Source organism: Micropterus salmoides, unplaced genomic scaffold (genome assembly GCF_014851395.1).
Source record: "Micropterus salmoides isolate LMB-PRFRI ecotype aquatic unplaced genomic scaffold, ASM1485139v1 Ms_hic_scaffold_11, whole genome shotgun sequence".
In the NCBI taxonomy this organism is placed as follows: domain Eukaryota; kingdom Metazoa; phylum Chordata; class Actinopteri; order Centrarchiformes; family Centrarchidae; genus Micropterus; species Micropterus salmoides.
In genome coordinates, this window is record NW_024040152.1 from 9,457,389 (window position 1) to 9,484,794 (window position 27,406).

Here is a 27,406-nt window from a genome sequence, read left to right on the forward strand (position 1 = left end):
GGACATTATAATGATAATGATTTCTTTTGGACCTTCCCACCCCAAAATATTAAATAGATATATACATTTATATCTCCTTGTATAATTTAATTACTGCCAGCATTTATTATTTACTTAATTTTTTTGTGCATTTAATCGGATGCTTATATATTTATTGAGCATTATTTATTTCTGTATTTATTTCTGAATGTGTCAGGATCAGTCCTCCATAAAGACTATGCTCAGACAGCAAAATAAAATCATAAATCTCTTTTAAAAATGGCAAGAAATCATTTCGCAAAAAGGAAACAACACTTGAAACACATTGATCAATTGGATATGACACAGGTTATTGTTATTGTTATTTATGTAATGACATTTCACTCTCTGTAAAACTTAACAAAACAGTTATTTATTACATTGGGTGTTCCTGTGTGAGGTAGCCTACTGTCCAAGCGGACATCCTGGTTAGGGATAGGGTTGGGTATCATTTTACTTTTATCGATTCCAAATCTGATTCCCATTCTACTTATTGATTTCGGTTCTTACTGAATCTTTGTTCTGGTTCCAACCCTTTCACCACAGATCTTGTCAGCGTTCTGTGACCTATATCCATTTTCTCCTTGCTCCTCTTCCCCTTCATGGCTAAAGTGAGAGTCTACTGTGTACTAGAGGGGGGGAAAATATATTGGAATCATTTGTAGACATCATTCATTTCCCTTCAGTATAAATAGTGAATATCAGCTCACCTGTTTTGTAGCTGGGTGTGAGACGTTGAGTTTTTTGACGTACTGCATAACAAATGACGTGAAATTAGGTCCAGTTAGCAGGTCCTGGCAGATAATTGACACTTTTTTAAACAATAAAACACTCACTTCATTTCAGTCGGGAGCATCACTTAAACATGCAGAAAGTTATAGAAAATAATAAAACGCACGTTTCTTATCGAATCCACAGTTCTTGGAAATGGTTCATGCCCAACCCTAGTTAGGGGTCATCTGCAACTCCAACAAAATGACTTTCACAGATCGCATCCTGATTCACCCCTTCTTGGGTCCCTGTCAGCTAAGTGACGTTGAGTGAAGCGAGCTATGTGCTCTTGCTCTTTCTTAGACTGGGCATTGTCAAGGAGTTCTCCATGCGGTCGTTGGGAGAGGCCATCCGCGTCCAAGTTTAGCTTACCCGCCTGATAGTATTATATATAAATGATAAAGTTTAAAGGACTAGTTAGACAAGGCCACAAGCCATCTGTAACCGGTGGCATCTAACTTTGTAGAGATAAGAATGTATGTTAAAAGATTACTGTCTGTGACAACAGTAAATTGATTCCCATAAAGATAGTGGTGAATTTTCTCGGTCACAGACCATTTGAGGGTGAGAAACTCCAGTTTATGGGCCGGATAGCGAGACTCGCTTTGTGACAGCCGTTGACTAGCGAAAGCTATGGCCCCAAGCCTGCCTTCCTGTTCTTGGTATAGCGCTGCTCCATGACCAGTAGTACTGGCGTCCATGTGCAGGATATAAGGCTACTTGGGATCTGCAAAACCGAGAACAGGGGCTGTGGTAAGCTTCTCAACGACGGTCTCAAATGCTCTCTGGCAATCACATCTGTCAATGTCCATTGACCCTCAAAGGGTTGTCTGGGGTCATGATATTGATCTGTTCTTGCCTTGTTTTTTGAATTTTTGCAGAGTGGTGGATATCCGTGAGTTAGATCATTGAGTGGCCTTTTATATGATGCTTCACCTTGTCTGTACATCCAAAATCCAAATTGTGGTGAGCAAAGACTTCTGGCATTTCATTCAGCTTGTTGGTGATACGCTCCGCTTCCACTCCTGTGGTATTGGAGAATCGCTACAGCTCAAGTCTGAGTTTGTTTCTATATCAGCTGCATTGGTCACATTGTGTTGTGATAGAATGCTGTGAAAAGTTTCAAGCTCAGCGATGACACAGGTAGGTGAGATTGTGACATCCTGTTTCGATTCATTTTTAATTACCGCAGGCACTTTGTACGGTGAATTAGCAGGAAGGGTTAACAGGCAACTTTTCACACAAAGGCCACCAGGCAACAATGACTGGGTGGGGTGTTCTATGATGACCCATTTGTCTGCAGAGGGGTCATGAATGTTGGCTGATCCCTCCAGAATGATGGTGTGGCCTGCAGGAATGACAGCTGGGGTCTTCCCAAGCATTTTGACTAAACCTACGTTGCCATCTTTGTTCTGCTTTTTTTCTTAGTTCAAGTGTGTTTAGTACTACCCTGTAACCGTAATGACCTGGTCAGTGGTTTGGGGTCTTAATGTCTGAGTATATTGCATATATGACATCAAGTGTGTTTGTTCTTATCAACACGGGTGACTGGCTACTTCAATGTCAACTTCAAGAAAGTCTTTGGGGAATGTAACAGCCATCTCTATGTAATCTAGATAAGGGACAGATTGTCCGGCCGCACCTTCAACCTCTAAAAGATCATTAAGCGGTTTGATGTCTTGACCTGATAAGTTCTGTTTGTAAAATTACTCTGGAACCGTAGTCACCTGAGAACCAGTATCTGTGTCTAGTTTAACTGTTCGGCTGCAGCTGTAGGGTTTGATCAAGCGAGCAAGCTACTAGGGCTCAAGTGCTTGACCACATCAGCCGAGACCACTGAAGGTCTGATGTGGTAGGATCAGTCATGACAAGTTCTACACTGGATCGCCAGGAATCATAGTCAGGTTCATGAGCAGGTCTGGGGACCTGTCATGAGAATGCACAGTGAGGAATGCATCTGTAGTGCACTGTCTTCCCTTTTCACAATATGCTCCACTACAACTCTCTGAACTTCTGGTGGGCTGAGATCATGTGAAGTAAGTGCAGTAATGTTCTGGAGTCCAACACTTGGAACTACAGGTGGTGATTTGTCAACATCTGATGAGGCAGCTTTAATAGGAAGGTTAACTTTGGGAAGCTGTTCCAGGGTTTCTACAACATCTGATTCAGATTCTTCAAGAGCTTTTTTTCAGATGTAGGTGACACAAGATCAGCGATAGACTTGCTTATTTGGGACATCATGTCTTTGAGAACCTCGGCATAATCCCTCCCACTCAACTTAGCAAGCCCTTAAAGTTGGCAAGATAGGACTGAGTGGTGGTATTTCTCATTGTCTGTGTGTACATGCTAGCAAAAGACTAAACGGTAGGTAACACCACCATCATCAGCTGACAACTCCTGAGTTGTACTCTATGATTAGGCTCTGGAAAAACTCTGAGGAACTGTCATCTACTGTTATGATTCTGATAATGGAACCGTACTGTTTTAGGAAATCTACAATTTCTTCATCTTTTTCATCTCCAGCTATTCCACTGACCATTACAGAGTTTGGAACTTTGATGTTGTGTTTCTGGACTATATCCATTTTCTTTTGTAGTCAGTGTTCAATGCAAATCAGTTATCTGCTCCTGGCTAGCTTGCCACTTTTATGTAGCACACGGCTCCTAACCCTACTAATGATTACAGACAGTAAATTATTTGTTAAAAAATATTACAGCCAAACTGGACCAGAATCAGAATTTTCTAGACTCGCCAAGGAGCAGAATGTTGCTTGCAATATTCAGTGACCACACAAGACAGTGAGTTATGAACGGGTACCTTGTATTGTTTTTAAACAATTGACCAAAAATAATATAACCATTAATATACAGTTCACTTTAACGAAAAACACCTCAGTTTCTCTCCCTTAATGAATTATTTCCTTTGGCATCTTTCTGTAAGGTAGAAATCACTGAGCTTGTATAATTACCTCGATTTTTCAGCTGGGCTAAAATCACTGATCTTTTTTCAAGTATTTCTCTTATTTCCTTACTGGGTGCACCCTATTATAAATAACTCAAATTAAATCTAAATCCTCAATATTCACTTCCGGTGAAGGACCTTATTAAACAACACCTGTTTCAAAATTATCACTTCACATCTCACATCAACTTCATAATCATTCGCTTTTCACTGTATGAGCAATAGTCAAACTACAATAACCAGGACATCATAGTACATCATATAAACCAAATTAATTCTCAGTTCTGCAGACACCAAGGATGCACTTCCAAAGGGATGAGGAAGGTAATTATCCATTCAAAGTCCAAAATAAAAAAATACAGTCAGAGTGGAAGTGTGGGGTTGCGCAAGTGGTGCTGAAGGTTGAGTGTAAAAGTGGTGCTGGTTTTTTGCAGTTTATGCTGATTATCCTACCGCTGTGGCAGGACAGGGATAAGATCAGCAGTACTTAGCTCAGAGTTCCTCAATTCAGGGATCTTCAATCCAGGGATCTCAAGGTCTCATTTGGGTTGGCTTGCCATCAACTTTAACTCAGCTCAAAGAAAAAACCTGGCCTGCAGCCAGAGTAGTTCTTTACTCAATAGCCTTCTTAAATGCATTTCTCAAGTATTCATTCCTTTAACTTTAACCAAAATATATACATATAAGGCAAATAGCAAAATTAACATTTTTTTTAAATACCTCTTGCGTCAAATTAATTACTGAATAAAATAGACCCAAACTTCTATTTTGAACACTGGTCATACATTTTTAAATATAAAGAACAATGTTCAAATGCAACAGATTCACCATGAACAATGAAATAAAATGTCTGACAAAACATAACTTATGTAGCTTCAGTATTAAACAGTAGCTTTACCTGCCAGAAAAACACTGAGCATTTAAACACTCACATTTTTATATTCCCTCAACTGAGTTGTCAAACTGATTAACTTTAGTTGAAGACTACAACAGTAGGCTAATTGCACTGTTCATCACTCAATGCTAATTTTGTTAACTGTAGGCCCATGGACTTGAACTCGCTAGCTTAGCCTAGCACCTCCTGACGCAGCATTTAATTTCTTTTTTTACCGTGACTCACCAATTCAGGGATTTCTCTCTTCGGCAGGTTTCAGTGAACAGGGTCTCACACACACACACACATCTACAGTCTTAAAAAAAGTACAGACTGTTATCACTCTTATTTGACAACTTATTGTGATTTTACTATTTTATCTGAGCTATGTTTTTACCGTTCAGAAACAGGTCCTCTCCCCACAGTGTCACCCAGCATCTGACTGGCATCTGCCTAGCCTGCTATGTTGCTGTAAACCTGCGCTCTCATTGGCTAAGACACTTCCGTGTTGTTAACCCTTTGTGACCTGGGTTACATCATCACGTCATTTTAAATAAGATTTCTTAACCAAATAATCTTGCCTTCTTCTCACACCACCTGCTCCTGTGACCAAGTGTCAGAAAAGGAAGTTCCGCCTTCAAATGATGCTTCATAGTGACTCCCACACCTTATTGGACTGTTTGTTGATAGTTTTTTGACCATTCAAATTGGTTGAAATAATTTAAAGAAGCAAGTGCTGGATATGGAGCTTAAGAAAACTTTCTGTTGCCTGAGGGCAACGCTGTGCTGTAGAGGGTTAAAACATTTCAACATTACTCAGAATGTAAAGACAGATAAGCTGTATGAAAACCTTACAGCTGTTTCTTCTGCCGTTGTTGCTGTAGCGGTCTCTGTGACCATGGGAGCAGAAAACTTTCATGCACATTTTTGTTCGGCCATCACTTTTTGTAAAACTGTCAATATTTGAAATCTACACAGTTGATTCCTCACCTCAAAATCTCTCAGAAGTGGATTTAGTGATGAAATAACGTATGAAAACTGTAAAACATAAAACTTTCTGTTGCTGGCTCTGTCTGGCACGCGCAATTATGATGCAGTGAATAGGGATAATTCTCTCTGACCAGTCAGCAGTCTGCTGTGTTTTCACGTCACATTTTAGTATCTTCTTTAGTATCATCTCAGAACGCTTAGAACCTCGATGGAAGTGATACAAAAAAAATAATGTGCCTGGTAGCAGATGCAAGTACTTTTATACAATGGAAAACCAAAAAAAGGTGAGTACAGTCGAGGCGAGGCGAAGCGAGGCGAGGCAAGCTGGTACCATGCAGTGGAAAAGGTGTTGTAATGTACAGTTAAGTCTGAAAGAGCTAATATTTTAAATATATGCGGGGCGATGTCTTGGTGGGTGCATTTTTCATTTTATGACTTCTACACCAAAATAAGGATTTAATTCATGGTTCAAGGTTATTTTTATAGTCCCATTAGGGGAAATTTGTTATGAAGAAAGGGGTTACATAATGACAGAATACAAAAGGGCAACATCGTCAACATTAGCAATAAACCCCATAACTGAATTCTAGTTATTCTATTTAATTTAATTATTATTTGTATATTACAGATGTTTTAAGATCTTTCTTTATACTCCACCCAGAAGATACATTTTTCTGGTCATCTGTCTTAGTCTTGGTCTTTCAACCTCAGACTGAAGCGGTGTGTTCTGAATATTAGACATTGCAGCATCTGATAAATTCAACTTATTTGTTCAAAATGGTTGCTTTGAAGATCTGAAAAATTCATATAAAATTATTATGTTTATTATTATAAACATTTCCCTTTGTTTCTCCATATAAAGGAAATTTGTTTTCAAATTCTACCTTTTCCTCTGTCAGTGTATTCTTTATTTGATCTGTGATTCTGCTTTTTTTGCAGTGTATCCAAAGATCCTAAACAGCTCAGGATGCATAAATCAGTCTGAGGGTCTGACTTGCATGTGTATCAGTCAGGGGGTTCCCGTTCCCACCATCAAATGGCCGCTGTTGGAGAACCACACCGAGTACACTCGCATTATCACTGTGTCAAACCACACAGTCAACAGCACAGTCACCCTAACTGTAAAAGACTACAGTAACACTGTTGTTGAGTGTGTCAGCTACAATAGAAATGGAGAAGTAAAAGAGAACCTCATCATAAAAAACATCGAACAAAAAGAAGAAGGTAACTGCTCACCCTTTAAATGTTCTTTTCTCGAATCTTCTGTATTTTGACAACCCTTAATCAAACTTTACAGGTTATCCATAAAAATTAAGAATCAGCAGTGGCTCAGCGTTGATTTTCTTTTCTTCATTCCAGGTCAACCCATGAAATTGATAAGATTTATGACACGGCTGGAAATAATCATTGCATTTTTGATTGGCGTTCTTATTTCTGGCGTCATTTGTTGTTTGACAAGAAAATGCCACAGGTACACTATAAAGTCTTATTCATGTCTTGTTAATCTGAATTCCAGGATTTATTCATGATTAACTGGAGAATGCAGGCCTAACCTATAATTAACAAATACCTGCTTTCTATTGGTCTATTAATGTTTGTTAATCTATTAATCTCCTCAGACAAAAAAAGAAGACCTGTGGAAATGTGGCTGAGACTCTGCTGATGGTGACAAGTCACAAGGATTCTCTGGTACTTATATTTATAAAGCTGGTCTTATTATATATTAGTTAAAAGCCCTAACGTGCAGGATTTAACTGCAACACCTAGTGGTAGTGTTGAAAAAGACACTATGGTAATCAGCAGTGCAGGAGTTTTCAGTTTGCCATTTGAGGTGATTCAGGCATCAAATCAGGATTGTCAATTGTTGGTGTTGTAACAGCTGATGAATTACTCTCACCATGTTGTACCGGACAGACAGATGCTGGTCATGCAGTGGAAGATTATCAGGCCATCTACCAAGAGGCAGCTGAAGTAGAAGGAGGAGCTGTGGCGGCAGAGAAATCAGACACGGACTACTCCAACATTAATTTCTCCCTGATTAAAAGAAAGATTGCGGCAAAGGCAGGGACAACACGTGGGACCACAGAGACAGAGTATGCTGAAATTAAAAAAGAAAAAACAGAGGCGAGACAAGATGGAGAGGACAAAGAGGAAGAGGATATGATAGGTGAGGATAAGGAGAGAAAACATTGTGTACCGGATGAGCAGGAAGGGGAGGATGTGGCACTGTATTCCAGTGTGAAGGATATAATCAAATTTGAGCACAGTGTTGTTTAGTTATTTGAGGATATTTGAGAAGTTATTTCTGAAATTTGTTCTGATTTGATGGATGATTGCTGTTATGTGTAATTGTTCTGTGTGTAGTTTCTGCAATGGAACTGTGATTATCAAAAGCCAACCTGCAGTAATGCTCAAATGATTGTTTAACAACCATAATGTAGTAGTTATTTGGTTAATCATCTCTGTTGCAGCACAGGAGGTTGGTTGTATTAGTATAGAATGTTAGTCTGTGTGAATAATTTATTATTATTTTACTCTATGTGTTATTGTTATTTAAGAAATAACTATGAAACCGGAAAGCTGAAATCACATTAAATAAATTGAGAATGTATTTGGATGTTTCATTGCCATTAAGGCAAGTAAGTAGAAGAGTCTTTATGTAGTTATTGTGTCTTTATTTGTTTAGGACATAGTTCACCCAGTGTTTATACAGTGATAAAGCTAGGGTTGGAGAAACTAGCAAGTAACAGCAAGATTTTGAAAGTACCCAACCCAAACAATCACCATCCTTTCCCTTCAGGCCTTCCTCCAAAGCCAGTCCCCCAAAACACTTTTTCATGCACAGTTGCAGAGTGTGTAGGCCAGCCATGTAGATACCGGATTTTTTTTTCAGTGTTTGATTTATTGAATGCTATTTGGATGCATAAATACTACCCCCGCTTTAAACCAATACAGACATTCTGGGCTAAACACTTAGTCACTTCCTTCCTGAGGGGTAGATGCTAACTCCACCCAGTTGTTAGTTAGTTACATTTGAAAAAATTTGAAAGTGTTTGTATATTTTTAAGAGAACTGGGGCAGCTAGAACTGTTTGCTGCCGAGTATCAAAACAGCACTTAATACTCTCATAACTCTATAAAACCATTAGCATTACAGAGGGACACATTTGACAACAGCAAGACAACACTAACACATTTAAGAATTTAATCATTTATTGGCCAATGGATCGTTTTTTAAATGCTGAATACAGAGTTAAATTACTTTTTTCTGAAATGAACTTGCATGTATATTGGTGTAGAAACACAGTTTTCTTCTGCCAAACAGGCAGGAAATCGTTCTGTGAGAGGATGTGAGCCTAAAATAACATCTGAAACACCACATATCAGATGTTTTGCATACTGGGTTCCTCTTAAAAGAGAAGAAAGCTCTGCAGCTTGGCTCACAATGTTCTCGCACACAGTATACATACGTCCTTCAACTTTATTAATATTACTTTGTTCCTCTTTATTGGGATGGTCTTTGTACGGTCTATATAGGAAATTTTATCTAACAGCTTTCATAGTAAATGAAAAGAAAATGAAACACAATGTCATACACAAAAAACTCACTCAGAAAAGTGTGTTTTTTGTGTATCAATATTAAAGGAGTGAAGTACGCATATCCCAAACAAACTCTTTACAGGTTCTGTGTATCAACATTATCCAGCAAGTCTTCATACTAAAATTGTAAAATAGGTTGTCTGTAATTAAAATGTGGCCATTGTGGTAATGTGGTATGCACCTTAACAATTTGTGAGTCAGGGTGCCACATATTATCATCACATTGTGGACAGTGTGGAGAAAAAGTGTTGTGTGTTGTGTTGTTAATAAACATATTTTTAAGATACTTCATGGCCATACTGATACCTTTTGGCCACATTTTCTTGTCTGGATAGCAGCTGTGCTTATTAGTACGGCACTGTGGTGGTAATAATAATATTAATAGTAATAATGTAAGAGGATTTAAACATTAATGTAACATGAATGTTTATTTATGTGTTTTTAAATGTGTGCCTTCTTGTAGGCTTCTGCATGACTACAAGTAGCTTTACTTTAATACACAGTATGCACGTACGAGCTTAGTGATTTTGGATTAAGGCTGAGATAACAGGATTAGAATGTTCCACTCACTGGACGGACACTTTAAATAGATCAACCTGACGCTTCTGGTGCTTCAGAGCTACAGAAGAATCAACATTTGACAACTGAGAACAAATATTTCAGGGCGTCTTCTCCATCAGATCTGTAGGTGAGTGTACACAGTATTGTGTTCAATTGCATGGCAAAAAAATCTATATTTGATTGGTTTAACAATTGAGATTTCCTGAATTACAAAAAAAATAATCATACTTAATACTCATACCGATAACTGGCCCACAATGAAATGCTCAATTTCAATGTGCCGTAATGCATTTCCATTAACGGACAATGTAAACTTTGAGTTCAGGTGTAACTTGATGTACACAAGTGCTGAATGAGGAGCTTTCCTGTGACACCAGATTTATTTAAAGCTGATAGTTGTATTTTATTATTATTTATTAATATGTTAAATGCCATCATGTCTACTGCTACACTTAACCAGTATGGTTAAGCGATTAGTTTTGAATCTTTGTTTGTAAATATCCTTACGTATTCTTATGATCTCTCTGGTAGGTTATTTGTTGTAGGGACAACAAATAACAACACAACAAATTTTCTTTTTCTATTTTTTTTTTATTCTTTTTTTTTACAGAAATGGCTGATGTTTTAAGAGGCCTGAACCTTCTTCAGACTCTCAAAGAGTCTATTGAGAGCAACAAATTATCAGATGTCAAGGATGCAGTGGAAGATCTCCTGATCAGCAGGATCAACTTAGCTGTGGTGGGGAACCGTGGGGATGAAAAAGCCACGTTCATAAACTCGCTCCGTGGCCTCGGTCCTGGGGATGATGGAGCAGCTGCGTCTCCCTCCCTTGTTGCTGCGGAGGAAGTGGCAGGCTACCCTAACCCTAAACACCCTGACTTCCGCCTGTGGGATCTGCCACCTGTCCCATCCACCTCTCCATTTGAACCTGAGGGATACATGGATAGAGTTAAGTTCCTCCGCTACAATGCTGTCTTTATGACATTCACACAGACACTCCATCCCAATAGTGTGGATGTGTTCCTGGAGGCTCGGTCAATGCAGCAACAAACAGTGTACTTTATTCTCTTATCTTTAGAAAAAGACACTGAAAAAAGCCTAGAAGAAAAGAGAAAAGCCAGTCTGGAAGTACTGACATCACAGGGTGTGGCACAGCCTAAAGTCTACCTGGTGAGACCCTCCACCCTGGAGAAATTTGACTTCCCTGGCCTGTTGGAGGATGTGGGAAGAGACCTTCCAGAGATCCGAGCCCACGCCCTCTCTTGGCTCTACCGACGCTAACCTCCAACCTTGTCAGTCAGAAAAAGGAGGCATTCAAAGCGCTAGTATGGGCAGCTGCCTCGTTATCTGGTGGGGTGTCAGCTATTCCTGTTCCCCTTGTGGCCTCCATGGTGGACTCAAGTGTAGCAATGCGGATTCTAACCAAAGCACAATTATCTCTGTGCCTGGACGAAGAATCGGTGGAGCGATTAGCCGGACAGCGAGGCATGGAACCCATAAGACTTAAAGGGCTGCGGACTTGTGTACTGTCAGTGGAGGTCACCAAAGGTGAAGTGAAAAAGCGCCTGGCAGCGGCAGAAAAGGAGTTGGCCACGGTTTCGTCGAAGCTGGTGGAGATGGCGATCCCCAGACATGCCCGCTGTGCGAGCCGCTCTTTCGCTGCCATGCTGCAAGCTTTAAACAGTGCCATTGATGAAATGGCGGCTGATGCTGAGAAGATAGTGGCTGCTGCTCTTGGGGAGAGGAAGTGAAGTCCATTGTTTTTCTCTTTGTGTAATGTTTCGCTGACTGACTCGCTTTTAATGTTTTCGGATATATGAAATGCACTGTACAAAGGCAAAAGACCTAACTCACCAGTGTATAGAGCTGAGAAAAATTACTTTACAGTTGTTTTGTTGTCCAGCCAAATTAATTGTAGTTAGAATATTGGAAATGTGGCAATTCTTTGTTTTTTTTTAATAAAGATATTTATCTACATAAAAATCTTGATCTCAAACATGACCTTTGACCCTTATTAGGATATTAATGTACTGTGCCTTTGCATTGTTTGCAAAAATAATAAGGGGTCTTTCCAAGGCAAAAAGCTGATGCCTATTTTATATCAGTATGATAACATCATATCCTGATGTTATCATACTGATATTAAATATCATAATCATGGCACAATTAGGCTTAACAGAATATAAAATATTTATAATAAAATCTAAATGAGAATAAATGTATATTTACTTGAGAATTGTCACTGCCGAGCTTGTGTGTGTGTGATTAGGCTCGGAGGTGTGACTGACTGCATGACATGAAAAAAGCATTCATTGTATGATTTACGATTTACTCAAGCCATCTAGTTATTGTTGATTTCCAATGTTTTATTTGCATTGTGTTCGCATGTGGAAGGAGTTTGTTTACTACTGCTAGCTCGCTAACAATAATAATAATAAATGTATTTATAGAGTGCTTTCAATCAAAGTGCTTTACAAAAAGAATACATTTGAAATACAAAAAGTACAATAAAAATTTTAATTAAACACATGTAGTAAGTACCACTTACACAAAGACATCAGGGATGAACATTTAGGACTCATACGCACCAGTGAATAAGTAGGTCTGAAGCTTTGATTTAAAAACCTCACATGCCAGTCTCATATCTGCTGGAAGACTGTTCTATAATGTTAGAGTGCGAAACGAAAAGACTCGCTCACCAACCGCTTTCTTTCTAACCTTTGGTACAGTCAGAAGTTCCGTCCCGTGGGAGCGCAGCACAATTGTTTTTACCTTCATCTTGGTCTTTGCGTGTCAAAGCCATATTATCAGTGTTTATCTTCATAGCCGCTCCTTGTGGTCCCAAAATTATGCAACATGAGCTTAGTTGAATTCCCTTTGGTTGATGAGCCAACCATTCCTCTGGGTTTGATTGGGCAGCATTCTTGAATACTTGAGCGTACAATGAAATGGATATTCCGGAAGTTTCGCATCTGGCATGTTTGCCACAATAAATTTCTCCCAAATCTTAGCCGGCTCCAAAAAATCTGCACTGAGATTTCCAATCCAAAATACTGAAGAGGACTCCATCTCTGTTGTCATCAATAATTGGTGAACCGTTTCTTTTGGTACTTCTATCAGACAGCCGTCTGGTGTACATTTTATTGTACAATTCAATCTAAACAAAGCATCTCTTCCCAATAAAGCAATAGGTGTAAGTTCTAAACCAATTGAGCTCTGCTATAAAAATCAGAAAACTACAATACCCAAATTGGTATCGTAGTTTTCTGATTTTTATAGCAGAGCTCAATTGGTTCCGTGAGAGGAATCAGCTGCTTCACTCCCTCAAACCTGATTGTCCGAATCAGTTGATTGGACATAGGAAGATGTGTGGCATCTTCAGGCCGAACACAGGTGAAAGCAGCTCCGCTATCCGCCATCACTTCCAATGGTCGGTTATTTACTTTCACCTCAATTGCTGGATCTCTTTCCGGCCCTGATGCGGATTTTCTGGGCACCTCTAGAATCCTGGCTCTGGGCCCCTGTGAGGGTTCACCGGGCCTCCAAGTGACCTTGACTGGCCCCTGAATCCTCCTCTGAAATTTCCTCCTCTGAAATTTCCTCCTGACCAACCTGTTCACAATTATAACACACTTCTGGAGACTGCTGGAGGTATGGATTAAATCCTCCTCCTCTTCCTCTTCTTGAGCTTCCTTGTCCCCTTCCTCTCCAATTCTGTGTCTGTCCATGAACTGGCTGTGGATATGAAACAACTGGAACCACTAGTGGTGGTTGGGGCAATATGGTTGTACCTGGTTTGACTGAAGCTGTGGTGGTGATTGTTGCTTTGGTAAACACTGATCCTGCATAACCAAAGCCTGTTTCTTCTCCTCCTTCTTATTTTCCACCAGTTGTATTTGATTGAGTTTTCTGAGAATTACTCCTGTTCTTTCTGGTCAATGTTCCTTTTTCCTATATAGATCCACTTGATGGGCTATATGAACTGTATAGACCCCTATTGCCATGCTTCCACCATACTAGTGCAGAAACTTTCACCAGAATGCAGGAAATTAAGTGTTTAATGCTAAGGATCTTTTCATCTCATTCTCAACCTTTTATCGCATATCGTGATTGACTCACAAGCTAAGTATCTCACACATCTTCACACCCCTAGTCTGAGCCCCTATGTCCCCAGCACTTTTCAGGACAAAGTGACTCCCTTGCTAAGGAGTAATCAATTAGCTTAACACAGGTACATTTGCAATTGCCGCAATTACATTTTCTCCCTTCTTTATTTATTTATTCATATATATATTTTTCTTTAATCCTCGCATATCATCCTCTGCATAGCCTCTCATACACAGCAGAGACACAGCAGAGGCAGCTCTCCACACACACTACAACCTCTCATATTTCTCCCACACACATGCTAGCTATCCAATCAATAAGAATGCATTCCTTCACACTATTTATAAAGCATGCTTCCGCCGCACCGTTTTCCTTTATTATTTTCCTTCCTAAATTTGTGCTACCTCGAGTTTGTAGATATTTAATGAGAGGCTAATTTGGACCTAGTTCATCAACACATGTATCGAGAGGTAATTTACAATTAAATTTTTCTTCTACAAGCTCCCAGTTCCTTTGAACGGACCCGGAAATTCACCTAGTGCCTTTCCAGGATTTGCAACCCATCTAAGATCGCCTTCAAGGGCTTTTGTCCAGATCTGCGGCGTCCTAATCCTTATATTATATAATTCCTTAGCCTTATTAATTTTATTAAAACCAAATGACCCTGGCCAGGGTTACACTCTCTTTTTCCCTTAATCCAATTTGACTATTCCTTAAAGCCTAGTTTCACGAAACAGTAGTTTCCATCGACTTACATTTATAAGAATCTGAGGGCCCATATATATAATTTTTGCAAAGTTATGAAAGGTCACTTTTCCGTTACTCGTAGACTATTCCTTTTTCTTCCTTTTATATCTATTTATCTTTCTTCATTATATTCACACACACCCCTTATTGCGTTGTCCACAACGCAAACAAAATTTAGTCCTATCACACATCCAACCGCAAACATCCACACGGGATCAAACCGGTGTACCCTTTAACGCACACACAGACACACGAACTGACCAGCGCCCACAGTTTATGAGAAAACTCAACATATATGCTAGCTTCTGGAGCGGGAGTCAGCTCGACGGAGCCCGTGATGGAACAATGAATTTAGGCACAACACGGTCCCATCTGGGGTGTCAATTTCTGTGGTGTCCGAACAATAATGCTGCGATGATGTGTTGAGAAGAAACCTGCTTGACACTGTTCTTGATCATAAAAGTTTATTAAAGCAAAGAGTTCAGCATCAATTACAAGCTCTGCAGCAGCTTGGAGAGTGACCCAGTCAAATTCTATAGAAGGGTTCAGTCCCTACATAACCACCAATCACTGCTCTCCCCGTAGAACACCTCCCCAAAGGTCACTGACCCTCTGTCTTGCTGCTACAGTGCTATTTTAAACTGTTATGAGTCAAATGCATAAGTATTGGATACTACACACCAACATTTTCCCTAGAGACCAATGGGCCATTTCTAAAAGCTAGATGTTAGCCTAGTCGGTGCTGATGAATTGGCGTCATAATGTTACTTTAGTCAAGCTGTGTGTATTTATGTCAGAAATGCTTCAATGACATGTATTATCCATGGGCATAAAACTGTGACTCCATCATGGTAAACAGTAAGTTAACTTTTTTTTTTACTTTGACACGCAGCCAAACAAAGGCATTCCAGAGCGCATCAAAACAAAGACAAAGTAGCCTACTGTAACGTTCACTGATGACAAACCACTATTTTCTCCAAATAACAACAAAAATGACCGAAGATATTTGTCCTCATGATAAAGCAGATGATTAATGTTCCAAAAATGACAATAATTATTTTTCAACCAAAAAGTTAAGGCCTTTTGACTTTGCATGTCAATCTTTTGACACATTTTCCCTCTCATAAATGAGCCTGCAGTAGGCTACTGAAGGACACTGTAAATACAGCGTAGGCTACATTCTGCAAATGGATGTCAAACACTGTACTCTGCCCTGTGCCTGTTCACCTCGCCCACCCTGAACAGTGAGTGACTTTCACTATTTACACAGGCATCCAATAGAGGAAGTGAGAGGAAGTTCAACTGCATGCATAGGCCTACAGTAGCAGACAAGTTGAAGGGAAAGAACAACCTTCATCAGTCCCACTATAAAAAATTGTGATCTCTGGCTTGCATGATTGGGCATGCAAATTCAAGATTTTAAGTAACTGTGAATTTTTTTCCACAGTTTTTAAACGTATTCTTACTTCAGGATGGATGGTGTGTGCTACGGACTACTATAAGTGGATCATCTGAGGTAAGAACAAGCTTACTTTTGTGTCTTTCAGTCTAAAATATTTCATCTAGTTGACTGCCTAATTTAACTGAAAAGGTTCTCTCTCCCTGTGATGGTTTATCTCAATCATCAAGATCGTACGATTTGTACTACGATAGAGATAGTCGAGTGATTTCTAATTAAGACTTTCGAAACTGAAAGACAAAATGTATTCAGTTATTAGTGATTAGTGAACTTTCTCCAGCAAAAGTAATCTTGTTGTATCCACAATCTACATTGACATTTGTACGTGATGAATACACTGTAAGGATAAAATATTAAATCTGTAAAATAAATGCTATACCACTACTAATTTATTGCGTGGTGGAGCGTGGGTTTGAATGCATGGCTGGTGAGGTAGACAAAAGTGATTTAAACAAACAGCTGATGTCAAATAAACTATTTTCCTCCAAGTCATATTTTAGGTATTAAAGGAAAATGAAACTGAACATGTAACTTTAAGCCTTAAAATGTGATGTATGTTTTGGTCTCTGCTGTGTCAACCATGATAACTACAACTACACAAACGAAAGAATAAAAACAAAAGAGAACTTGCATTTTTGCAATGCTAGAGCATTCCCAAACAATCTTAAAATGAGGAAGAAAATGCAGACTATTCAGAAAAAAGAAACAAAAAGAGGAAGAAGAGGAAGCCCATTTGTTAACGAGGTTAAAAAAAAAGAGAGGAGGTTCTGTGGTGTTGTGATGTATATAATACTGTACACGCACTCTTTTTTTGCTTTGTGTTTTTTTTTGTTGTTTTCAGATATCACACCTTAATGCTACACGAAGATGAATGCTCAGACAGTCGGGTGGTTGGTAGTTCTGGCACTGATAAAGAGTAGGAATGTTATTACTTCACTATGATAACATTGTTTGCTTTTAACACATTTGCACTGAAGTCATACACATTACCTGACACTTGTGTTTTCACCACCACAGATTTTTCTTGTGCCCTCTTCAAACTGGAAGAGAGCAAACTGACAGCAAAAGAGGGGTCCTGCATTGAAATCAAATGCACAGTCCTTAAAAACATTAATCATGTTGGTCTATACTGGTTTTGGATGAAGAATGCAAATTGGAATGAAGATTTAAAAGATTTTAATGCCACTATCATTTATAGCACAAATAACTCATTACGTCCCGTCAGTCCAGACTTTGCAGACAGAGTGCATTATACTGGCTCTCCATTTTCAAGTTGGAGAAATAGTTACAGATCTACACCAAAGTGCAGTATTTTGATCTGCAACCTGAACAAAACTGACAGCGGGAACTACTCTTTCAGATATGTAGGATCTGTTTCTTCTGAAAAATGGAAAACTAACGTAGTGAACCTCACAGTTGAAGGTAAGCACAAAGATTGGTTGATTTGAGATTTAATAATATAGAATATAGGAAAACTTTTAAAATCATTTTTAATAATTTGAAAAAAACTGTAGGGTTACAAGATTACATCTGTCGGGGAAAGTCATATCAGATACAGGAATTAACATCCTGGTTTTGTGATATGATATAAACATGCTGTCCATTTGTAATTTTATAAGAACTCAGTAAAGTCACATTTTGCGTCAACATTTTGAGAATTGGAAGTGAAGTTGAAATAGTATATGAAAACAATTACGACAAAGTATATCAGTCCTTTTTTATTATATTTCTAAAACATCAGCAAAAATAATCAGATCGCTGGGCTTCTGATGTCATGCTTATAGGAAGTTATCTCAAACCAATTTCTAAGTGATAGCTTTTGAAATGACTTAATGTGATCTGATCTAATTAGCCACGGCAACGGCTGCAAATTACCTATTGCAACTGAAGGAATTATTTTAGCCTCTTAAAAACACATTTTTAAGGTGCTTGAAAACTCACAAAACTTTGCACACATCAAAAGTCATTAAAATTTACATATTAAATGGGTCTTGGACACGGGTGTGGAAGAATGGCTTGATAGCGCCTCATACAGGGCGACAAGTTTCACCTAGAATAAAACCTAGGAATTAAAAGGAATGCGGCTAAGAGTCCTGTCCTGAAGACATCTACATACCAATATTCAGTCATAGTGCCCCTACTGGAAAGAGGAAATGACATGTTTTACACTTTGATGTATTACTTGACTTGTGGGTTCACCAGATCCACCTCAATCAAAAGATCTTGATCTGTGACGTGGCATCTCAATGTTTTGTAATAAAACAGGAAGTTGTTGTAACTGAAGAGTCTGCACCTGTAGCTTTGTAAGCTCTCCCTGTTAAAAGACAAAATTCGAGATAGACATCTCTGTATTGAATTGCTCACTACACATTTATTACACTCAATGGCAAAACATAGCAGTCAATATTTAGGTACCTGACCTAAATAGTAAGTTCTTACTGCTACATTAACTGCTGTTAAAGATCTGTATCTTATTATTGTGTGGAACAGAATTATGGGATCCTTCTTTTCAGTCACAAAATAGGGAAAGACTCAGCCAACATCTATTATGACAAGCTCCACTTGGCATAATTTACCAGCTTAAGTCAGTAGTTCAGTCACTGTGACTAGGCAGTGTGTTTAAGGCTGAAAAAGTATACAGTAATTCTTCTATACAAAGTATTTATTTATAGTGATACTGTATTGATTAAAATTTACTAACACTGGCTATTCTGTATTTGTTAAATGTTACAAACATTATGTTTCTGCTCATATTGTCTCATTTTCATATTTTCAGAAAATCCATGCCCGATCACATTTGAGACACCACCTGTTGTAAAAGAATCTGGCAGGATAACACTTACATGCTCCACTTTAAGTTCATGCCCTTCAAACCCACAAATTCAAGATTTATACTCACAACAGACACATGAAGAACAGAAAAGCACCAAAGCAAGTTTTACAGCCAACTGGCAGGACAATGGGAAGGAGTTTTCATGCCAAACAGAAAACAACACAGACAAATATTTGATCCGGAATGTCAGCATAACTGTCGAATGTAAGTTCATGAATTGAGACTTTATTTATGCGTTGTCCACTAAAACAGTGGGAATATGTACTACTGATATAAACTTTCCAAATGTAAACTAAGGGTTGCACCTGCACCTGCACCAAATATCACAATACAAGTTTTTGTAATTCTGTAAAATGTTACACATAAATAGCATTTATAAACACAGCAGTAGAGATTTACCTCAAACTGTATACCTCTAATTTATGTGATCAACAAATTCTGGGACTAAATTCAAATACAGGTTTGCTTCATTCTCATATATATTTGATTTGTGTAAACAATCCACCTATGCTTGCTATATGTAGATTGATTTCTCCTTGCTTGTATTGAATTTGTTGACATAGATGCTCCCAAAGAAATATTGGCAGAAATAAGCCCTGGAAACATCGAGGAAGGACAGTCTGTGACTCTCACCTGCACTGCCAAAGGCCACCCTGGCCCCACCTTTACCTGGTACAAAAATGACCACCAAATGCATTCAGGGCCAGAATGGACCTTAACATCAATTAATGATTCACAGAGTGGAGAATACCATTGTAAAGCTCACAACAAACATGGGAACAGTAAATCAAACCCAATAATGATTAATGTTACATGTGAGTACTTCCTAAGTTTTTACTTGAATGAATTTAATTTGGTGTGTTTGTGATTCTCAAACATTTGACTCCTGTAATATACTGCTGTTTTTTAAAAAAAGATTTTGCTCTGGTATTTATAAGAATTTGTATTTTTTAATGATTTTTCAGTAGTATTTCACCAGTATTCTTAGTGGATTGTTCACATTGTGGATCAACCTTAATAATTATTGAAATCTTCTGTTACAGATAAGCCTGAAGTTGAGGTAAAGATGACTTCAATGACTTCTGTAATTTTCAAGGAGATAAAATAACTTTAACATGTTATGTGATGAGAAGCAAACCAGAACCTGAGTTCTATGTTTGGTATAAAGATCAGACAGCTATTGGTCAGGAGCAGACACATGTTGTTGAACAAATCATGCCTGAAGACCGAGGCTACTACACATGTAGGGCCACTAACACTGTAGGTGAAGGACAATCACAGCCATTTGAAATTGACGTTAAATGTAAGTTCCACAGCTCCTTTTACTGCATTTATGTCAGAGGATTGAAATCAGTGTATCAACATAGAAAGGTAAATGTTATTTCTTACTTTCAGATAGCCCAGTGAAGACAACTATTTCCATCAGTGAACATGGTAATAATGTGAAAGTTGGCAAACCCCTCACATTCACATGTAGGGCTGAGGCCAATCCTGCCCCAGTGACATACTTCTGGCACCGTTACAACCAAAATAAACCGACTGACTCCCCACAGTGGACGTACAAGACTAATGAAGAAAGTCTACATTTGCAGAGGTTAGAAAGAGCAGATGAAGCATGTTACAAGTGCAACGCAACCAACGCCATTGGTACAGGGGAGGATAGTGAGCCTGTGTGCATACAAGTACATTGTAAGTCATTGTGTTCTGTGATTTTTAAGTTTCTTCAAATGCTTTACAGATTATTAGAAAAATAAACATTTACACTTGATTGAGTCAAACAATCACCAAAGAAATCATCACTTATTTAGTATTATTATTCGCTTTCTGGCAGAGAGTTAAACGTGGTAAAAGATTCCGATCCAAACAAAGTGGCCCACACGCCACCACACAACACTATTCTAGCCATTCCAGCCATGATTTATGTGTCAGGTAACATTAAATGACAGAACGGTTTGAGCTCTAGCTGGGATTAGTGCATTGAAGAAAAGGGGTAGTGCTTAGGATCTAATAAACGAGAAATTATGTATTCATTTGTGATCTTATAGATACTTGTTGGCTGACTTTGTTACCTGTGGGCAGACCCAGGCCAGCTTTTTCCATCAGTCTTTATGCTAAGCTAAGGTAACATGTTGCTGGTTTTAGCCTAATAGTCAATGGACAAACATAAGATCTGATATCAATCTTTTCAATTGACTCTTACCCAGAAATCGAATAAGCACATTTCCTAAAATGTCAAACTCTTAAATGTTTAAGCTTTCAGGGCAGTTGTTGACTTTCTGTTTATGGAGTGCTGTTGTAATGTCATGCAACATGTTTAAAAATGAATGAATCCTCCTGAAAATCAAGCACACAGCTGTGTCCTCTCTACAGATCCTCCTACCGAACCTATGCTGTCTTTGGATGCTGAGGTCATCGAAGATCAGCTTATCACCATCAGCTGCACCGTTGAAAGCTTCCCACAGTCACGTCTGACTTTGACAAGGACTTCTATATCAAATTCTCAGGCTTCAGAATGGCATTCCCCTCAACATGATTATTATGAGGATCATAACACTTTACATCTAAAGTTTAATGTAACTTTAACCGACACAGGCCTTTACACCTGCAACGCAGAGAATGATGAAGGTTTAAGCAAAAGCTTACAAAGGAAGATGGTGGTGAAATGTGAGTTATTCGGTGGGGCATTATCTTGCTTATCAAACAAATCATCAAAGCTAGAATTTTCCATTAACTTGATTTTCACACGGCAAAGGAGAACTACATTGTTTATTTTTTCCATGATGAAGTCATTTTGATTATGTGTCTAGTTGACGAGTGGTTTTGTCATTAAATTAGTGGAAGAAAGTATCTACATTTACTCAAATATTGTACTGCGATTTTACAGTTTCTGTGCAGAATTGTACTTTAACTTAATTCTCAATGTTTCCACCATTGAGTAAAATGATTCATTTATTTATAGAGCTGTAATAACTACATTCTGACAAAAGTTAAATGTGTATTATGCAAATCTTATTCAACCAGTTATTAAATGTTTGGGATCCTGATAGTGATTACAAGCCATAATAACTGACATAATCAGACTGTGTTTAGATCTGACTATTCTGTTTTACTATATTTTTGGTAAATGCAGATCGTCCCAGAGATGTGACAGTACAAGCTAAGCCTGGTCTTGTCGTGAGTGAAACCACGCAGTTGATACTGAACTGCAGTGCCCGGGCCGAGCCACCAGTGACGTCTGTTACCTGGATGAAGGTGACTGATGGGAAGAGTGAAATCATCAAAAATTGGAACGGCACTATAAAGTCTGTCAGTCCTTCTGACAGTGGACTGTACAGCTGTGAAGCCAGTAATATAATTGGAACTGGAAAATCTCAGCAAGCCGAGGTTAAAGTCAAGTGTGAGTATACATATTATAGTGTATGTCAGAATCACATTTCTGCTCTAAATTCCTTCTAATAAAAAAAATATATAATCACAACAATTTCTATTACTGGGTTCTATTTTTTAAGAGAGCATAAAAATCAAAAAATATATCTGAAGCCACTATATGTCTTCGGTTGTGCTGTCATTTTCCAGTATGGTCTTTGGACACTAAGATTTTGAGTAAATATTTTTGTTCTGCTTCCCTTTCTCCTAAATGCCGCTGCACAGATGCTCCAAAACACATAAAGATTATAAGAACAGCAGAGCAGTATTCTGATGGGAAAAGCTTTGTGATGCTGAGCTGCAGTGCTCAAAGCTATCCCCCAGCCACACAATATTCATGGTACAAGAAGACAGAGGGAAGGGATGTAGAAGTGTTTGTCAATCAGAACTACACAGTGAATTCAAACCAACCGGGAGAATACTACTGCATCGCAAAAAATGAAATCAGCCAAAGCTCTTCTGATACAGTCCAGCTGTTTGACCGTGAGTGAATTTTTATCTTTTATAGGGGAGAGGTCTTAGAGGCACAGAGAAATCAGACTTATCAAAACAGATTATTTCCTTTGATAAAATCAGATCAGTTTAAAAAACTATACTATTTGTTCACAAATCTTTGTCTATATACTGATGCTCTGTATTTTCTAACCACAGGAGGCCTAAAAAAGGCCCTGATGTTCTTCATCCTGGTGTTTATTGTCCTGCTCATTATTTTCTTAATTTTATTTGTTTACAGGTAACTTATGAAAACAGAATGTTTCCTACCAAAAATCTGTCCATTTCACAGATGATTTGGCATATGTAATCACTGTCATGTCCCTTTTATGTTTTCAGACGCAAGAGAAACAAATCAGTTCATCATGAAACTACGAACACACCGCCCTGTTTTGGTTTTCTGGTGATGACTTATTTGTGCAACCTTTTCAGCTTCTTTATTAAACAACTTCAGACAAAAATTAAATATCTTTGTGTGTGTCATTAAACCAATTCAGAGTTGGTGGAATAGCCCTAGGAGGAGGAATCTGATAAACGAGCCCATCATGGCAGAGCCTTGCAGGAGCAGAGATGACCTCTTGCCAGACCAGCCATGCCGTCCAAAGGCCCAACGACGCCAGCCTCATCCAGACAGCACGTAAGCAGCCACACGCACACTGTCCCCACCCAGGACAAGGCATGCTCTGTAGGGCAGAGAGCAAGGTGCCGCTGCTCATGCTGGAGTCAAAGCATCCATTAAGATCCTTCAGACATGAATGGTCACAATGACAGCCTGCCCTGTCATTTATCATAGTCAGTGAATATGCGTGCTTTTATTCTTATTGCCATGTTGTTCCACAGGCCTGTATCCAACATCAGCAGTGTTTACTGCACTGTGAATCTGCCCGCTGGCAAACAGGTGAGTCAAGCAATTCAAAGCAACAACATCATTAAAAACAACAAATGAAAGCAGAGACTTTACTAAAAACAAAACAAGAAGTAGAATTTACAGTATGTTGGCCTTTATTACACGGAAGTTTACACAAGTACTAGTCATGAGTACTACTGAGACTGTTAAATGTCTTCCGTGAGTATGAGAAAAAAAACTCTGATGTCATCATCATTAGCTCAGTTTGGGCTCAGAAACTGGGCATTGAGAATGAAAGAGGTGGCTGTTTTACCAAGCAGAGAGGGTCAAATTAAAAATGCTATAAATATAGGAACTGGTGTTTATGGGGGTTAACTCAGTGTGGAACTGGATCAAATCCCCCAAACATGGTCCATCTTCAACATCTTATAGGAATTTTAGCGATTAATCACTTTTTCAGTTGTGTTTTAGTGAGCAGAGGTCCGCTGTATCCCAACTTTCCCCCCTCCTGAGCTCTAAATATTGTGGATTTAAATATAATGCAAAGTATCAAATTTAAGCAGAAATATTGAATCCTGTAAGTAAAATCCTCATAAATTCTAAAACAATACTTAAACTAGTTAAATTGGCAATACAAAGCCCCCAAAATCCCAAAGGTGAATTCTTGAGTGCACAAGATACAGGGATCTCAAACAAGACAATAACTTGATAAAAAAAAACATCATCAGGAATTCTCCATGCAATTTCAGTTTACCACATACAAGACATATTTGTGTTCAAACAACTACTATGCAAACATCTGCGTTGGCCTCGGTCTTCTAAAATCAGTATTTGTCGAGCTCTACTTTAGAGAGCCGGATGCATCTTTCAATGATCAAGCTTTTGCTTTGCCCAGTGTTCTGTAGCGCCCTCCTCACTGTTTGTCAGAACAGTAATCATTCAGTATTCAGTATTGTGGAGCAATGAATCACCGGACAACCTACAGCTGCCATTTTAAGGCATGAATGAAATGATTCAGTTGCTACTGTACATTCATTGATGTCTTCTGTCTGCATCTGCTCAGGGTCCTTCTGCACAAAAGCCAATCAAACAGCAAGGTGGACACACAGAGGCTGGTTCTCTCAACTATGCAAATTTAAACTTTGGAAATAAGCAAAAGTAAGAATTTATGTTTTTCATATAATACCAGAACAATTAAAGAAATATTACATGGCAAATTTTGTGATTACATTTTGCTTTTCTAGGAACAATCCAGAGAATGTCGTGTATGCTATGGTGTACATGAAAAAGCCAACTGAAAAGGTCAGAAACTTATGAACCACATTCTGTTCCTGGTCCATTTTTTTTTGCATGAAAGCATCGTTTAATGTCTAAATGATATTTGGCATGGATCTATATTTTATGTGGTTCCAGGAAATTATTATTGTAGAGCTACTTTTTTTTATAACTCTAGAAAATAAGAAGTATGTCATTTTTAGAACACGTGTGTCCACGATGCTGTAGCAAAGAAGATGTTTCCTGTTTAGAAAGTGAATTCACCAAGGAAAACGTCATCAAATTCTTACAAGCATCAAATGTGTGTTGATATGAACCTTGCTGTGCATAAAATCCAGATATAAATGAATCCATCAAATATTATGACAAATGACCTGGTGAAGATCTCTGTTATCCTCCTAGAATGAACAAGAAGGACAGGAGGAGTACGAGAACTTCAGTGCAGCCAAGTCTCCAAATCCATTGGACTATGACACAGACACCAGTGAAGATGAAGCAGATCTCAATTATACACAGGTGAACATCACGGCAAAGCCTGGACATCGGACAGCCAACAGAGACTCCAGCAGCTCTGATGAAGAAGATACTCAGTACTCTGAGGTCAAAATCTGAGTTAAGATCTTCTTATCTGAGCCACATGTTTCTAATAAATCATCAACTGTTGTTTATTAAATATGTTTATTTTTATCACTCTAATGTTTCCACTCCTAAAATATTACATTTCGTTATATTAATGTGCAGTAACAAGTACCTAACATGGAGGAAATAGAGGAAAGTGATTAATCCAAGCCCATGCAATCTAAAGTAAAATGAGGCTCAGCTTTAACATTTTTGTTTAAACTACTGAATTATAAAGGAAAGTGTGGGCAAATGTACATATTTGTAAGCTGTTTTGGCATTACTGTTTATTTCATTTATTAACATACTCCAGTGCAAGATGACATGGCTGTAATGTTATAACGCTGTGCAGCAGCTGCTTTACTTAGGTTTGTTTCGGAAACAAACAATGTGCTATATGCATAATCATCCATTTAATAACATGCTTTGACTTCAGCTCTTGTATGAAAAGATTGGCTTTCTTAGGTTTTATAAACATGCACAAACATAAACATTTTAGCAAAAACAAATACAAAATGATCAATAAAAAAGTGTTACACAAATGTCCCCCTGTTTTTTAAACTCTGCACAATTAGTTTAAATAATAAATTAACAGAACTGTAAGACAAAAAGTAGCAGTGAAATATTAAATATAAACAGCTGCATGATTAATGTGGTGGAACGGTTATTGGTTTTATTATGGTTGATTGTAGGGAGGTTGAAGCTTCATACCCAGCATGCAGAGTGGCTCTGACATCTGTATCCTATGGTAGCTACCTACCTTATGTATTCAAAATCACTTTCATGTTTTTTTTTGTTTGCTGGGCATTTTTTCAGTAAAGAGACACAAGAAAGATTGACAGAAAACAGTTACTGTGACAAAAGTTGAGAGCTCAACTTGAAGCCACACGTGTGTGGCATTACTCGCTTTAAAGAAGGATGGCTGTAGCGCAGTTGCTATCTCCACTGCTGCAGACTTTACGAGGTTGTTCTGCTCAGCTGGGCTCTGGAAACTGAAGGGGGACATAGTAAAGTGCTGCGGCTGTTTGAAGCCCAGAAACCTGTGTTTCAGCTATCTTTTCCCCCAAAGTTAAGCCATGACCTTTTCATCGACCAGTCCTATGAGATCATCAGAGACTTTCCCTTGTCCCAAATAAGTGTCAGCAACTGTCTCTTCTTCATTTCAATCTCCTCCGTTGCTTGCTCTGGAGTGCAGACGGATCTCAGCATACTCAGCCGTCTTGGAGGCCAGGCCTCTGATCTCCCCTTCCCCGAGCTTACCCTCTGACTTGGCCTGGAGTTTAGCAAAGTCCACGTTAGCATAGTGCAAAGTATCTTCCTGAACTACTGCTTCCTCTTCCAGAATGGCTTTATTGGTGTAAATCACATCCACTTGTGAACAGTTGGTCTACAGGAAAACAAATGGAGACCCAATTACATGACACCCGCTCTACTGTTAAAAGAACATCATTACACATTGTATCCTGTTATCTAGAAAGCAAGACTCAACAATACAGAGTTACCTAGATTTTGGTCAGGGTTGACAGTACACTATGCAAAGTTGATGTATGGAGAGCAGAGATGGGGATGGTGCAGTAGTAGGATAAAATGTACTTTTTTCTCAAGCTTACAGTAAGCAAGTTTTTGACACTAAATGATAGATAGTGGGTGGCGTGCAGTATGTCTTATGTAAGCCACCAGTCACTGCAGACTAAACTCACCCAGAACTATTTCTGTCCACACACACAGCAATGACACTTAATATTCTCATAACATACACATGGTCATGTGTGCAAGGACATAAACTCACCTCATTAGTAACTAAAATGTCTGAAGTGTCCACCAATCC

General features: G+C 38.6%; 2 protein-coding genes, 1 long non-coding RNA gene and 1 pseudogene across 3 annotated transcripts in view; 3 read left to right on the forward strand and 1 right to left on the reverse strand.

The window, feature by feature from the left end:
• The window catches only part of LOC119897203 (basement membrane-specific heparan sulfate proteoglycan core protein-like), a 22,393-nt gene extending 14,168 nt beyond the window's left edge, over positions 1-8,225 (forward strand). The window contains exons 10-13 of the mRNA XM_038710792.1: positions 6,554-6,838; positions 6,974-7,085; positions 7,234-7,303; positions 7,529-8,225. Of these exons, the coding sequence (XP_038566720.1) occupies positions 6,554-6,838; positions 6,974-7,085; positions 7,234-7,303; positions 7,529-7,891 (830 nt within the window). The 3' untranslated portion in view covers positions 7,892-8,225. The remainder of the gene's footprint in view (positions 1-6,553; positions 6,839-6,973; positions 7,086-7,233; positions 7,304-7,528) is intronic.
• On the reverse strand, positions 313-4,927 carry LOC119897208. Its single transcript, XR_005443372.1, has 3 exons — positions 4,871-4,927; positions 729-770; positions 313-647 (listed from the first exon to the last, which is right to left on the reverse strand). It is a non-coding gene; the product is annotated as an uncharacterized LOC119897208 (long non-coding RNA).
• Positions 8,226-10,386: 2,161 nt separating the features above from the next.
• Positions 10,387-11,532, forward strand: LOC119897206 (annotated as a pseudogene).
• Positions 11,533-15,924: 4,392 nt separating this feature from the next.
• On the forward strand, positions 15,925-26,120 carry si:dkey-24p1.1 (uncharacterized protein LOC556718 homolog). The gene is made up of 17 exons (XM_038712436.1): positions 15,925-16,144; positions 16,929-17,003; positions 17,105-17,509; positions 18,864-19,124; positions 19,484-19,735; positions 20,020-20,223; positions 20,316-20,609; positions 21,291-21,584; positions 22,051-22,317; positions 22,572-22,829; positions 22,998-23,079; positions 23,178-23,241; positions 23,336-23,475; positions 23,679-23,736; positions 24,749-24,843; positions 24,930-24,987; positions 25,363-26,120. Exons 2-17 carry the CDS (start codon positions 16,955-16,957, stop codon positions 25,570-25,572), a joined length of 2,991 nt encoding a protein of 996 aa, XP_038568364.1. The 5' UTR covers positions 15,925-16,144; positions 16,929-16,954; the 3' UTR covers positions 25,573-26,120.
• Positions 26,121-27,406: the final 1,286 nt, after the last annotated feature.